This window comes from Alternaria viburni (genome assembly GCF_023758015.1).
Source record: "Alternaria viburni strain BMP 2772 chromosome Unknown scaffold_9, whole genome shotgun sequence".
NCBI classification, from domain to species: domain Eukaryota; kingdom Fungi; phylum Ascomycota; class Dothideomycetes; order Pleosporales; family Pleosporaceae; genus Alternaria; species Alternaria viburni.
In genome coordinates, this window is record NW_026055778.1 from 239,465 (window position 1) to 251,996 (window position 12,532).

General features: G+C 53.3%; 7 protein-coding genes across 7 annotated transcripts; 2 read left to right on the top strand and 5 right to left on the bottom strand.

Annotated features, from left to right (window-relative positions):
- Positions 1–72: 72 nt before the first annotated feature.
- J4E79_004976 (uncharacterized protein) lies at positions 73–1,595 on the top strand (the record flags this gene model as incomplete). Its single annotated transcript, XM_049353856.1, has 3 exons — positions 73–252; positions 394–1,470; positions 1,530–1,595. 3 exons carry the CDS (start codon positions 73–75, stop codon positions 1,593–1,595), a joined length of 1,323 nt encoding a protein of 440 aa, XP_049211476.1.
- A 166-nt stretch (positions 1,596–1,761) lies between these two features.
- J4E79_004977 (uncharacterized protein) lies at positions 1,762–2,937 on the bottom strand (the record flags this gene model as incomplete). Its single annotated transcript, XM_049353857.1, has 1 exon — positions 1,762–2,937. The coding sequence occupies one exon, from the start codon at positions 2,935–2,937 to the stop codon at positions 1,762–1,764; it is 1,176 nt and encodes a 391-aa protein (XP_049211477.1).
- Positions 2,938–3,229: 292 nt separating this feature from the next.
- On the bottom strand, positions 3,230–4,864 carry J4E79_004978 (uncharacterized protein; the record flags this gene model as incomplete). Its single annotated transcript, XM_049353858.1, has 3 exons — positions 3,230–3,615; positions 3,674–4,598; positions 4,658–4,864. 3 exons carry the CDS (start codon positions 4,862–4,864, stop codon positions 3,230–3,232), a joined length of 1,518 nt encoding a protein of 505 aa, XP_049211478.1.
- Positions 4,865–6,200: 1,336 nt separating this feature from the next.
- J4E79_004979 (uncharacterized protein) lies at positions 6,201–6,576 on the top strand (the record flags this gene model as incomplete). Its single annotated transcript, XM_049353859.1, has 3 exons — positions 6,201–6,219; positions 6,279–6,371; positions 6,479–6,576. 3 exons carry the CDS (start codon positions 6,201–6,203, stop codon positions 6,574–6,576), a joined length of 210 nt encoding a protein of 69 aa, XP_049211479.1.
- A 235-nt stretch (positions 6,577–6,811) lies between these two features.
- On the bottom strand, positions 6,812–7,878 carry J4E79_004980 (uncharacterized protein; the record flags this gene model as incomplete). The annotated part of the gene is made up of 2 exons (XM_049353860.1): positions 6,812–7,315; positions 7,381–7,878. The coding sequence occupies 2 exons, from the start codon at positions 7,876–7,878 to the stop codon at positions 6,812–6,814; spliced, it is 1,002 nt and encodes a 333-aa protein (XP_049211480.1).
- Positions 7,879–8,705: 827 nt separating this feature from the next.
- On the bottom strand, positions 8,706–8,951 carry J4E79_004981 (uncharacterized protein; the record flags this gene model as incomplete). Its single annotated transcript, XM_049353861.1, has 1 exon — positions 8,706–8,951. The coding sequence occupies one exon, from the start codon at positions 8,949–8,951 to the stop codon at positions 8,706–8,708; it is 246 nt and encodes an 81-aa protein (XP_049211481.1).
- A 1,629-nt stretch (positions 8,952–10,580) lies between these two features.
- Positions 10,581–12,296, bottom strand: J4E79_004982 (uncharacterized protein; the record flags this gene model as incomplete). Its single annotated transcript, XM_049353862.1, has 2 exons — positions 10,581–12,092; positions 12,138–12,296. 2 exons carry the CDS (start codon positions 12,294–12,296, stop codon positions 10,581–10,583), a joined length of 1,671 nt encoding a protein of 556 aa, XP_049211482.1.
- Positions 12,297–12,532: the final 236 nt, after the last annotated feature.

The window sequence follows — 12,532 nt, forward strand, 5'->3', positions numbered from 1 at the left end:
AGCACGTCAAGTTCAGCCATACACATCGAGACTCTTTTAGCAGCCAAATACTACCAGTCACTATCGCCCAAGATGGGCAATTTCACGCAGTTGCCAGCCGAACTCCAGATCCAGATCTTCGACTACCTCCACGCTCCCGACGTCAAATCCGCGAGAGCTGTGAGTAGAACGTTCCGAAACAATGCTACGCCTGCGCTCTTCCGCAGTATCGTTGCTTGTGCAAGATACCAAGCGCTGGGCGCCTTCCAAAACGTAAGTTCATACCGAGCCCTGGACGTACCTGCACTATCTCTCGTAATGAGGAAGTCAATGTTAAGCCCCATGAATACCTCAATACCACGGTCTGGTATCAAGTAGGTAGAGCGTCGGCATATTTACTAATGACACGAACAGGTATCACTACACTCGATATACTCAGGCTATGTAAGAGAGATCATCTTCGATGGAACACTGTACGATGGGCATCTCGCGAAAGACCATCGCAACTATTCTCGAGCCGAAGAAGTTAGCGGCAAATTCCAATCAGGATCCTTCTACGCAATGAGAACCAGGTGGAAGAGATACCAAGAGCTACACAAGGAGCAAGAGAGTATGAAGGAGGATGGCGTCTTGTTACAATCATGCGCACGAGGCCTTGAGAATATGCAGAATATCTCGTCCATCGTTTACTCGCCATATCAACACACCATCCCTATGGAGGTCAAGGCACTGCGCGATCTACTTCCAAGAGGAGCTCTTCCGGGCGCGCTCACCGACAACCGCACCACTGACTCGGATCATCCGTTCCGCCAACTTATTGGTGCCGTTTTTTTGTCGAATTACACTGGAATCCGACAGCTCACAATCGAAGCACCTCGCGAAGACCATCGTCGCACTGAGTTCTCTTTGAATATGTTCACTTTCCCAGATACCAACGATCTGAGCGCCGGGAGACATCTCTTCCGAAATTTGGTTAAGCTAGACATAAGCTTATCTGTCCTCAACATACCGAGTCAGACAACGCCTCCTACGGCTGAGATTGACTCCCCTGAACGACAGCTCGAGAACCTGACCAAAGTCCTTGAGGCTGCCCAGGAGCTGCGGCACCTCTCCTTTGGCATACTGAACTGGAGGTATCTTAACGAGCACCCAGAAGGAAAATCCATCGCCGACTTTATCGGTCTTGGAGCAACATGGCCGAAGCTCCGCTCATTGAAGCTCGAAGGCATATACGCCAGAGAGCGCGATCTGTGTGAACTGATCGACCGACACAAGGACACCCTCAGAACTCTCACCTTCGCCAGAAGCACTCTGCACGCAGGTCTATGGATCGAAGTCGTGAACGAGGTTGTTTTCAATGCGTCTATGATCACAACATTCGTGTTGGACCAAGTCGATGAGAATCACGGCGGATATGGAACCAGCACCAACGGGAGTTTGGAAGGATATGAAGGTCGGTTGATCGTAACCGAAGGTGGAGAACGCGAATTTGTACGCAGCAACCCGATCTTTGGTCTTTATTTCGTCCTGCTAATCATGTTAATGTATAGGTCAACACCAACCCAGACAAGCTCTCTGTTCACGACGCCCGCGACAACCCAGCAAACCCAGCATGATCCACTAGTCCATTACCTCGCTACCCATTTTACCGCACACCATTGACTTGGTATTGGCGATTGCTCAGACATCCTTTCATCGTTGGTAGCATGAATCAGGCATTAGCTAATAGTCATACATTGTTCTGCTGGCTACATACATCCGTATCCGCATTCTTTTGCTCATTCAATGTGATGTAGGCCGCAAATCTTGAGTCTGGTCCTTACGACGATACGAGAGCCTAGTACCAGAGAGCCGTTGCTCGGCTGCCCTATATGCAGGACTGCCAACCTGTGCTCTAGACGCCATCACGACCTTTTTCCAACTGTTTACCCATTCAGGATATTTGTCCGAGCCTGTCTGTGACATTTCATCATCGTCTTCGTCATTCTGCCCTCTCGTGCACTCTTTTGGGACATCGCCTTCTTGCTCCTCTATCTTCCCCTGCGCCCCCAGGCAACTAGAACATGAACCTTCCGAGTCCTGCTCTACCGCCCTCTCCTTCCCCTTCCAGACCTTCTCCTTTACTGTTTCGGCAGAATCTGTCTCAGAGTCTGTCTCCGTTCCGTTGGTGCCATTTCGCATCTCCGCTTCCTCGTGTATCTCCATCTCTTCCCCATCCTCCACATCCACCTTCTCCTCCTCACCGCTCTCCTCTTTCTCTTCCCTATCGCCCACATCCACCTTCTCTTCCTCACCACCCTCTTCCCCACCACTCTCCTCCTTCTCCCCAGCTCCCCCTCTCCCTCCCTCCTTCCTCTCCCCCTCCGCATGCCCCTCCCCCAACCCACCAATCCACTCCGCCGTCCTCACCCTCCTCAACTTCCTCAACCTCGTCCTCTCCGCATAATCAATAATCTCACCTCCATCCCAGCTATAATCTATCCTGCCAACCTCGGCCTGACTGTCTGCTACCCGTCGCTCTTGCCATTCTACCCACCCGTTACTTCCGGGTGCACAGTAACTGCGCACGTCGTCGTCGCGGTGGTGGATGCGTGCGGCGACTGGTTGCCAGGATGTGGGGTGTTGGCGGTGGGGGAGTTGGGAGATTGGGACCGGTGGGCGTGCGGGGGTTGTGGTGGTTGCGGTGGTTGTGATGGTTGGGTTTGGGGCCTGAGTTGGTGGTGCAGGGGCGGGGGCAGAGGTAGTTTGCTCAGTTTGAGGCTGGGCTGTGGATTGATCTGAGGTGGTTGGGTTTGGAGATGTTGTACGTGGTGGTGGATTGCTTGTGGAGGGGTTTGGTGGCGCAGCGAGGGGGGCTGGGGAAGATGGTATAGATGCTAGACTTTGAGAGAGGATGGATGTGTTGGCTCTTTGAAGGGAAGGTCTAGCTGCGTCGGCGGCTCCTCGTGGGCTTGACATTTTGGTTTATATGAAGGGTTGAAAGCTTAATGTCGTGACGTTGGGGAAGAGAAGAGAGACTTTCTGGGGAGCCATATTGAATACTGCGCAAAAGGCTATGTCAAGTCGGACCATGGTAGCAGAGAAATCTCCTAGAGAAACATGTGACGTTTAATTCATAAGGCAACCCTGGTGTTGGTGGGCTGGAAGATTTAGCATTAAACCTTGGTACGCTATCGCAGTACCATGTACTATATGACTCCCCCAGCATAAGGACCAACCGCATAATAAACAACAGTCATCAATCGTCAATTCAAGCCCTCTCGACCCTCTCGGTAGCACCCTTGGCGTCATTGTCCACAACAACACTGTGGTGCCTTGCCGGGTCCTTCTCCTCAATGGCCGCGCCTTCAACAACATGGTTCTGACCACCGAAGATGGCGTCCATCTCCTCGAGACTAACCTTCTTAGTCTCGGGAACGAAGAACCAGACAAATGCGGCTAGCAACATGTTGATGGCGGCGAACATGTAGAAAGCGTAGAAGCCCTCGTTCTTGAGGAAGACGGGGAAGAACTGCTGGACGATGGAGTTTACGACGTTTTGGGTTTGCGAGCACATGCCCACGGCTTGCGCACGGATGTTCATGGAGAAAATCTCGGCGGTGAAGATCCATACTGTTGCGCCCCAGGAGGGTTTGTCTGTGGTGGTTGTTAGTGTGTGTTCGTGTTGAGATGGTACTGAGAGGAGATGACTTACAGAAGAGAGCGAACAGGAACATGAGGAACACGATCGCGATACCAACTGGTTCCGACTTTGCTCCGCTGGGCAGGGTAGGTGTCTGTGTCTCCACAGTAGCAGCGATAAGCATGCAAATACCCATACCGATACCACCGACGATGAACAGGAATTTGCGTCCAAAGCGGTCGACAGTCCAGGTAGCGTTGAGCGTGAAGATGATGCTGAAAGTAGCGTTCAAGGCGTTGATCAGGGAGATGGTGTCGGCGCTCGTGAAGACCTTCTTGTAGATGATGGAGCTGTAAGAGTTGAGTGTGCCCTGTCCAGTGATCTGCTGACCACCGTTGACAATCATCGCAATGTACATGCGCTTCCTGACAGACTTGTCCTTCCACAGAGCAGAGAAGCCGGAGGAGATTGCTTCGGCTTCGAATTCGATAGCCTCGCGGATAGTGGTGATCTCATCCTCGACATCCTGCTCGGTGGCACGGACGCGGCGGAGCGAGCGGCGAGCCTTTTCGTAGTTGCGGTTCTTCTGAACGTACCAACGGGGCGACTCAGGGATAAAGAAGACCTGGGAGAGGATGAGAATGGGTACCATCATCTGGAAGATAACAACCATCTTCCAGTCCCACTCGCCAAGTTTCTCGGGGTTCTTGGATGTGCCGAAGGAGATCCAGTATGCGATGAAGGAGCCAACGGAATAGAACATCTGCCAGAATGACATGATCTTTCCACGGATCTCAGGGGGCGAAAGCTCTCCAATGTAGATAGATCCAGCTGTCAATGCGAGACCTTGTCCGATACCGATGAGGACACGACCAGCAATGAAGACACCGATTTGTCCGCGGGGGGCGAATGTTTGCATGATGGTCGCGATGATGACGCATACAGATCCAGCAGCCATACCAACTCGACGGCCAGCAAAATCAGCGAGGGGTCCAGCCTATACACAGCAAAGTTAGTACACGTCTTGCGTACTGATGATATACAGACGTGACGTACCATGAAGAAACCAGCTACGACAGCACCGACTGTGTATGATGTGTTGATGGCGCCGATTATGTTAGGTCCGGGGTTGTTGTAGTAGGCAATCCAATGCTTCGAGTTTTGCAACGCGTTGAAGACGGACGCATCGTAACCGTAGAGCACCATGCATGATGCTGCAACGAGCGAGATGTACCAGTTGTACACCCTAGTCTTGTCGACCATCTTGACGGTAGTCACTCAGGATTTCTCCCAAAACGAAAGTAACAATAGCGCTCGACTTGGTAGCGATTGACAAAGGCGTCCAGCTCGAATTCCGCAACGGATACAGCGAGAGATTCGTAGAGCTCTGGAGTGGAGAGCAATCAGCGGAGACTGCGATGGGCATATATACATGCCACATGAGAAGCCACCCTGTGGATTACTATCTTGCCCCATGTCAACCCCATGGGCTCGGGGAAGCGCCAGTTCCAGCACCCAGGATCCGATGCCTACGCCGCTACCAGACGCCTCTATCCAGAATATCACCACGAATCAACATGCCCAGACCGCCTCCAAAGCTTGCTCTAGTGCCAAATGCATCCACGCCTAGCACTCCGTTCTCCGTAGTCCCTGAATCTGGGGAATCTGGGGCTTGGGACGGGAGTGTCAATGGAGAGATTTTGTCCATCTGATGGACGGAGAGGCGTCGTGGAGTTTTTCCACGAATGGGCGTAATAGAGCCAAGTGTTGAGGCGCCGTTGTTTTGAGGAGAAGCGAGACCGACTCATGCCGAGATGGTGTTTAGTGCGCCATCTAGCCCGTGAGTAGCTAGGTTTGCCGGCGACAATGTCGATAATGGGTAGAATTTCCTCGTGGACGCAAGCATGCCAAGTCAGAGACAAGGGAGACGCAGCGAAGCAAAGCTTTTGGCTGCCGCCTGGGCTCTCTTATTTTGCGATTTATTGATGCTTAAAACTGCGAGAGTGGTTCTCGAGAAGTAAATGTGTGGCGCCGGTGCCACAGTCGAGTCGTAGAGAGAGAGTGTCGGATCATTGTAGACGACTTCATGTTGTGAACGGAGAGTAGGTATCACATGAATCATGCTAGAGAACATCGCTTGATAGCCAGCTGTGGAGTTCGGGTGGGTCGGCACATTGGTTGCGGGCGGTGACCATCATATCGCATCCTCCAGAGATGGGCACGCGGGGAGCCAACAAACGAACGAGCCTAAGCCAATATGCCCCTAAGATGTTCTCGGGCAACACCACGCGACGCGCATGTGTTTTCGGTGATGAACTGTTACAGGTGCATACGACATGCCGCGGTATCCCGGGTCGCTAGATGAGCCTCATCAGCGCTGAGTTGAGCTCCAGCTTCCCCAGCTCTGGGACCAACACGTGATTGATCACGTGTGCCCATCCGCCACAGCTCTGTGGCTGTGCGCATCCCACTTTTTCGGGCGTCGAGACCCTTTCCCACCGCCCGCGACCGCCTAACGTTTTCGACGCCCGACCAAATCTCTCCACCCTCCCACCTACACACCGAAGACCGGATTACCAGGCCAACCGATTTTTTCAAGATGCCTTCAGGACAAGGAGGTGAGCGCCCTAACTTTTGCGCAAACTGAAGCGGGGTCAAGGCTGACAGAATACCACAGCCGGTACAAACCCCATCCACAACAAGCAGAAGAAGAAGAAGGCCGTCGAGCTCGACGAGGATGACCTCGCCTACAAGCAAAAGCTCGCTGCTGGTGCGTAACGCCCTAGATCCCATTCTCCGACGCCTATACTACGATCGGCCCCGAAGCGCCACCACAAGGCTCCGAAGAACAAGGACAGACGTGCTGACAATATACAGAGAAGAAGCAGCGTGAGGACCTAGCCAAGACGGTCGGCAAGGGCAAGGGACCGCTCAACACCGGCTCCCAGGGCATCAAGAAGTCCGGCAAGAAATAAGCGCCCGACATACCCACGAGCGAGCGAGCAAGCGAAGAGGCACGGCAATGCGGCAACGACGACGATTTGACATGAAAGATACCACAGGCTGAGAGTCATGACTTGGCAGGGCGTTCATATACACATATCATGAATGCACAGGAATGAGCTATCAATGACCTTTGCGCATGCCAGGTGACTGTTTTCTACGTCTTCGCTACTTGCAATTTAGGTCGTCCCAGTCTCCAGATACAGACTACCTCCTCCCTGCCTTCATGTTTGCCCCCTTCAAATTAAACACCGTTTCTGCGTTCCCCCACGCCACCCTATCCCACTCTACCTGCGTCAAGAATCCGCTCTCCCTGAGTTCCTCCATCAACTCTTTCCCTCTTTCTTCAAGCGGGTAGTTACTCGCATACAACACCCTATCTACGGGTATGCGTTCCAGTAGCGCTCTCAGACTCGACATGTCTTGTGCGTCCACTGTTGTGAGGTAGATGTTGTGTTGCCAGACATCTAGGAAACTTCGCTTTGGTTTATCTGCAGAGGGGATAGTGGTGAGGAGCATCTCGATTCGTGGAATGAGCGAGGGTAGCGCGCCCGGATGCGCGAGTATGAGACGGAGAGCAGGGTGGCGGTCGAAGACGCAGCTGAGGTAGAGGTGTAACAGCGGGAGAGGAGACGTAGTTTGCGACGAATGGATATGTGTCAGGAGAGGCGCGTATACCGAAGAAGGGAAACTGTGTTGGTAATCCGGTATCTGCGCATGTCAGTCTACATGCTTCCTCTTCCTCTTGATATCTGAAGAACGAAAAAGCAGCATACCTCCGATCCCACCGGCCACATCTCCCGCAACAGAATCGGCACTCGATACCTCTCTGCCACATCCCAAAGGTCCTCCCACTCCACCTCTTCTAACTTGATATTCTGACTCATCCCAATGCAACCACCCACAAACTTCATCTTACCCACACACCTCGCCAGCTCTTTAGCCGCCTCCTTGCCCTCTGAAGGCAACATGCTCAGCGCAGCGACTTTCTCCCCGTTCATTATGACCGCCGAATGCATCGTGTCGTTGATCTTGCTGCAAATTGGTGGTGCGGCGGCGATGGGGATGTGGCTGATGATTTGTTTCGAGTGGCCGAGAGTGCGCATGTCTTTCACGCGGCCGGGACCTATGTTGCGTAGCTTGGTGAGGGTAGCCGGGGGGATTAGATGGAGGGACGGCTGACTGGGTGATGTTGGTGGGGATGTGAAGACCAAGGTGGGTGCGAGGTGGGATTCTAGGGACGCGATTAAGGAGGCGGCTGTTGTTGTGGTCATGGCGGCTTGAGGTCTGCTTGGTGATAGGTCGTCAGGAGGAGGAGGAGGTGGGTAGTAATAGGTGGTTGAGGCGGATACAGTACGTCGAGGCTTGAAGAAGTGGCATTGGTCAAGGTACCAGATTGCATCTTTCTTCTAGACTTTTGAGAGAGGGAGTTGCGCAGTTAGTGCAGAGTAGTTGCGATCCAAGCTGGCGAGGCAAGAAGGACACGTGCCAGTGAGTGCAAGTACAACTATGGGCATCGGTACTGCCAACATAGCGGCGGGGGGCGGGACTGCTTTTGGATGGCTGACCAGCATGATCAAGTTATCTGCATTCATCACGTGTCTCAAGATTGACAGACTATCGCATCAAGCACATGGTTGTTGAAGAAGTGTATGATTATTAGGTACATGTGTGCTGCGATACGCGGCTTGTATGGAAACAGAAATCTTCTGGCAAAGACAACGTCAATGACAATTCCGTTCCACTACCAGGTATTCCAAGCACTAATTCCATCGTAACTTTCCATCACTAAAGCGCACATTGTGGCGGTGTAAGGATGACGACGATGGGGCGCGTGTGTTATGGGGCGCGTGCTTGTCGTGGCACTAGCGACCACGCTATGGATGTTGTTGTGATGACGTTTCAATATTCATCCGGGTGTCGGCTAGGCGGAGGCTGACTGACGGCTGGGCGCTCGTCAGGCGATGACTATTCTCTTCCAACGCTTGGTCGAGAAAGTCTTGGTGGTGTCGTTATGGTCTGATAACCGTTGTTCATAGCTATTCGTAATGGGCATGTGGAGTGTTGACGCATGAAATGGATGCGCGTCGAACTTCATTCATCATGAGGTTCGGCGACCCTTCTTGCTGCCCAGAGTGAAGGCGCGCTTGAGCTTGCTTTCGGTGGCAGTGGGTGATGTAGGACTCGGTGTAGAGCTGCTGCCTGACCGGCGAGGGTCTGAGCTAGCGGATGACTGAGAAGAGGACCTCTTGCGGCTCTCTTCTGCGAGGATGTCGTCCAGTGAGACGTTGAGGTGGGGGTGACTGATCGGGACCTCTTCGAGGTTTTCGACAAAGCGAGAGGCCATTGCGTCGATAGTGGTAGTGAAGTGTTGGAGTGGGTGAACGGTCGTTGTGTGTGAATGGATGTGGGGAGATGCAGATCTTTATAGCACCAGTATCGATATATAGTGCTGGGTGGCTGATATGATCTACGCGTGATGTGTCGAGCGTGGCTTATGGTATATGTTCCAGACTTCGATGTGGCAATGTCCGGATATAGTATACCAAGAGAGCAGGCAGTTGCGGATACCGGAAATAGTGTAGTAGCGAGAGTGGAAAGGGTGAAAGCTCGAAGCGATGGTAGACGATATATGCCGAAGTAATGAACAAAGCCTAGGCATGCAAGGGCGGCGAAAGGTTTTTAAACATATCTCAGGGCGTGTGTGGACGAGCAGGTGGACGGGGTCCGTGTGTCGACGGCACACGAGGCCAGGGACTTGCTACAGTGCGATCCAGGGTCTGTCCCGCCGATCGCGAAGCCTCGATGCATATAACGGCGGCGCTAAGGGCAGGGTATGACGTACCAAAACGTTCTGGACAGCGTTCTGCTGGCAGCCACACGGTCTTCGTGCGGCCATAACGGGCGCGTAACCGCGTGCGACAAGTGTTCGGTCGCACAGTCCCATGGGTGGGCGTACTGGAAATAGCAGCGCTCGCAGAACTGACATATCCGTAAGGGCTCTCCCAAGCCGCTTGGAAGCGTCAACCAGATTACGGACGTCTTCGCACGACTGCTGGCAGGATTGCGCATCCGACCCGCCGCCTCCAGCCTCTGCCCAGTCATGCGCAGCGCGACAGCGGCGACCTTGTGAGCCTTGGGTATTCTTGCTCAGCACGCGCAACCCTTTCGCCACAGCTTGCGAATATCGGCTCGCCGTGTCAAATAAACTTGCGCCTAACATGCCTGCGATCAGCACGATCCCCAGGCAGTCGCGAGGCAAGACCGAGCCTGAGCACTTTATCCGCAGCAGTTATATTGAAACTGTGTCCGCACGACGGCAGCTCGCATGCGGTGTTCTCGTCGGGTCCGCTGCGTCCATCGCGAGTATGGCCGGGCCTCTGACGTAGGACGAGAGCCATCCAATATTACAGCCACCACTTTGGCTATAGTTTCCAAACCACGGCCTTGTCTAAAGCGCCGCCCGGCTCCGCTTGCCAGCGAACGATTGCGACAACAGGACAAGCTTCAAACGAGAGGCCTCGCCTAGGTTTGCGGTGTATTCGAAATGCCATACTCGGCAGCTAGTCGACATCATCGTGCAGGGTCCTCATTCAAACTGTCCGGCGCCCGGACCCTTGTGGGTCTGTGACAACGGTAGACCCCAAACTTCTGCGCCATCCGTCATGTCAAGTGGGCAGCGGAGCCGACTTTTCGAGGTTAAGTTGCAGATATAAGCGGACACACGACGCTAGCCGCGTGTGCAATTTGCTAGTCTTGGGCACCAATTGCACTTGTCATGTATACAATGTCGTGGCCATCGAGCCATCGTGAGGCTACACTGGTATCGTGGAGCATATCGCAAGTCCACGAAATTTGCGCACTCTGCTAGACTGTTTTGAAGTTTGAGTAGTGCGGCTCTGGATAAGCTGGACGGATGACGACTTCCTTTGCATCGTTCAAACTTTCGTATCGGCTCAGGCATATGGTTAAGTCATCACCATCTTCCCCGACCACGACCACCCCTTCCGCCCCTCCCACGTCCCCTATGCCCTTGGCCACGCCCACCCCCTCTATGTCCACCTCCGCCTCTTCCCCCGCCTCGATTGGACCGCTGTTGCTCCGGTCTCGGACCGCTTTGCGCTAGTTGTGCCCGCTCTTCGTCTGACGCATGAAACACATTTGGGATCTGCAGTAAGTTGCAAAATGACTGAGTGTGCGGGTTACTGTACTCTTGCGGGGTAGCCTGGACATGTATGCCTAGTGCGGGGTCGTATGTCGGCGCAGTTGCTGTAAAATCCTCAGGTATCATCATCTTGTCAGCTGTGACAAGGTTCTCTTCGATCCAAGCTATCTCTTTCTCCACAAGCGGTCGGTAGACCGCATCGCCTTTGTCTGTAGGGACTTGCGCATATGGGTCCCCTACAGTAAGGTGATCGGCGAAGACACGAGTAATGGCAAGCCACTCCTTGTCATACTGCAATCGCAGAGGCCGTTGCAATTGCGCAGGTGTGTGTGGTTGTATTTCCAGCAATTGCAGGAAGCTCCGTTTGGGCAAGCACTTGTCAAGTGCGAGGAAGTTGGTCGTCTTGTTCGTTATGTCTTCGGGAAATGGGAGGGTCTGTACTATCTCAGCCTTCGGACGTGAGAATGATTCCGGTAAGAGGCTACGAATGTCTTCTGGAACTTGAGTTTCGCTCTCCGTATCAGCAGATTGTATAGGCTCCTTAGGCTCTGCGACTGGTACAGGGACCACCTCGTCCTCGTCCAAATCCATGTCAAGATCAATTTCGGCATCATTCTTAGGTGCTGGTATTGGCTCCTCGTTTGATACATCCAGATCAATCTCGCCGTCGTTTACGACTCGCGGGATAGCACTATCAGCATCTTTTTGCGGTGGCGGAGCAGTCGGAACTTCTGCGTGGTCCCAAACGGCGGGAAACTTAGCATGCATATGGGCGCTGAACCAATGAGGTGGTCGCAGGCGCTCAAGGACTACCTTTGCAGCAACACTACCAAGAGTACCGTCCTTGGCCTCTTGCTCAAAGTCCGGCTTCCAGCTAAAGAGCTGCCGGTAATTGCCTTTCCACTCCATACCGCGCGGCCAGTCATGGCTCAGTCCAATGTCAACCTGCGTCCGTATTTGAAGCAGTTTCCGCACGTCGAGTTCTCGAACATGATAGATGCTCCGAACATCGTCACTGTTGTAGGGCAAGCGCTCATAGTGTGGCTTCTTGTAGTTGTAGCCTTTCCAGATACCAGACAGACCAGCAATGCGCAGTGGTCCCAGCCTTATCACATTGGCTGCGCCCATGTAGTATATCTTTGGTGCGGCCCACCCACCGTAGTAGAGCTCCCACATGTAGTTGCTCGCTTCGTGGTTGCCGCCGATGAATATGGTGAGATACGGGGCTGTGCGCAAGCCTGAGTAGTACTCGTGAAAGTCGTGCATGGCGTAGTACTTGGAGGGCATCGATACTGCCTTGAGATCGGACGCGTTTCGAACAGCCTACAAAGTCAGTCACTGGATGAGCATTATGAAGGGTTGACGTACCTGGAAGTCGCCGCCAATAATTAGGAGATCCACATCTGGCCAGCCTTTCAGCTCGCAAGCTTTTGCGACAGACGCATAGATCTCGTGTAGCACTCCATGGCCGCAACCTTCGACTGCTATGCGCACGCCTTGCTGTTCTACCAGTTCTGGGGCGGCCATACTTGGAGGTTGGTGAACTGGTAGTTAGTGAGAGCAAGGCTTGTTAGTAGCGCGATCGCAGACTTGCTACTAGAGCTCTGTTGCGCAGTACAATGGCGCAGAAATCGCAATACGCGCAGAGTAAACATTGCAATGAATGCTGCTGTCGAAGAAAGTAAGAGCACGGCCCTGCAGCACTAGCGTCGGGGGTCGGAGTTATGATAAGCTAGCGAGCACGTGTAGATACTGGACCTGCA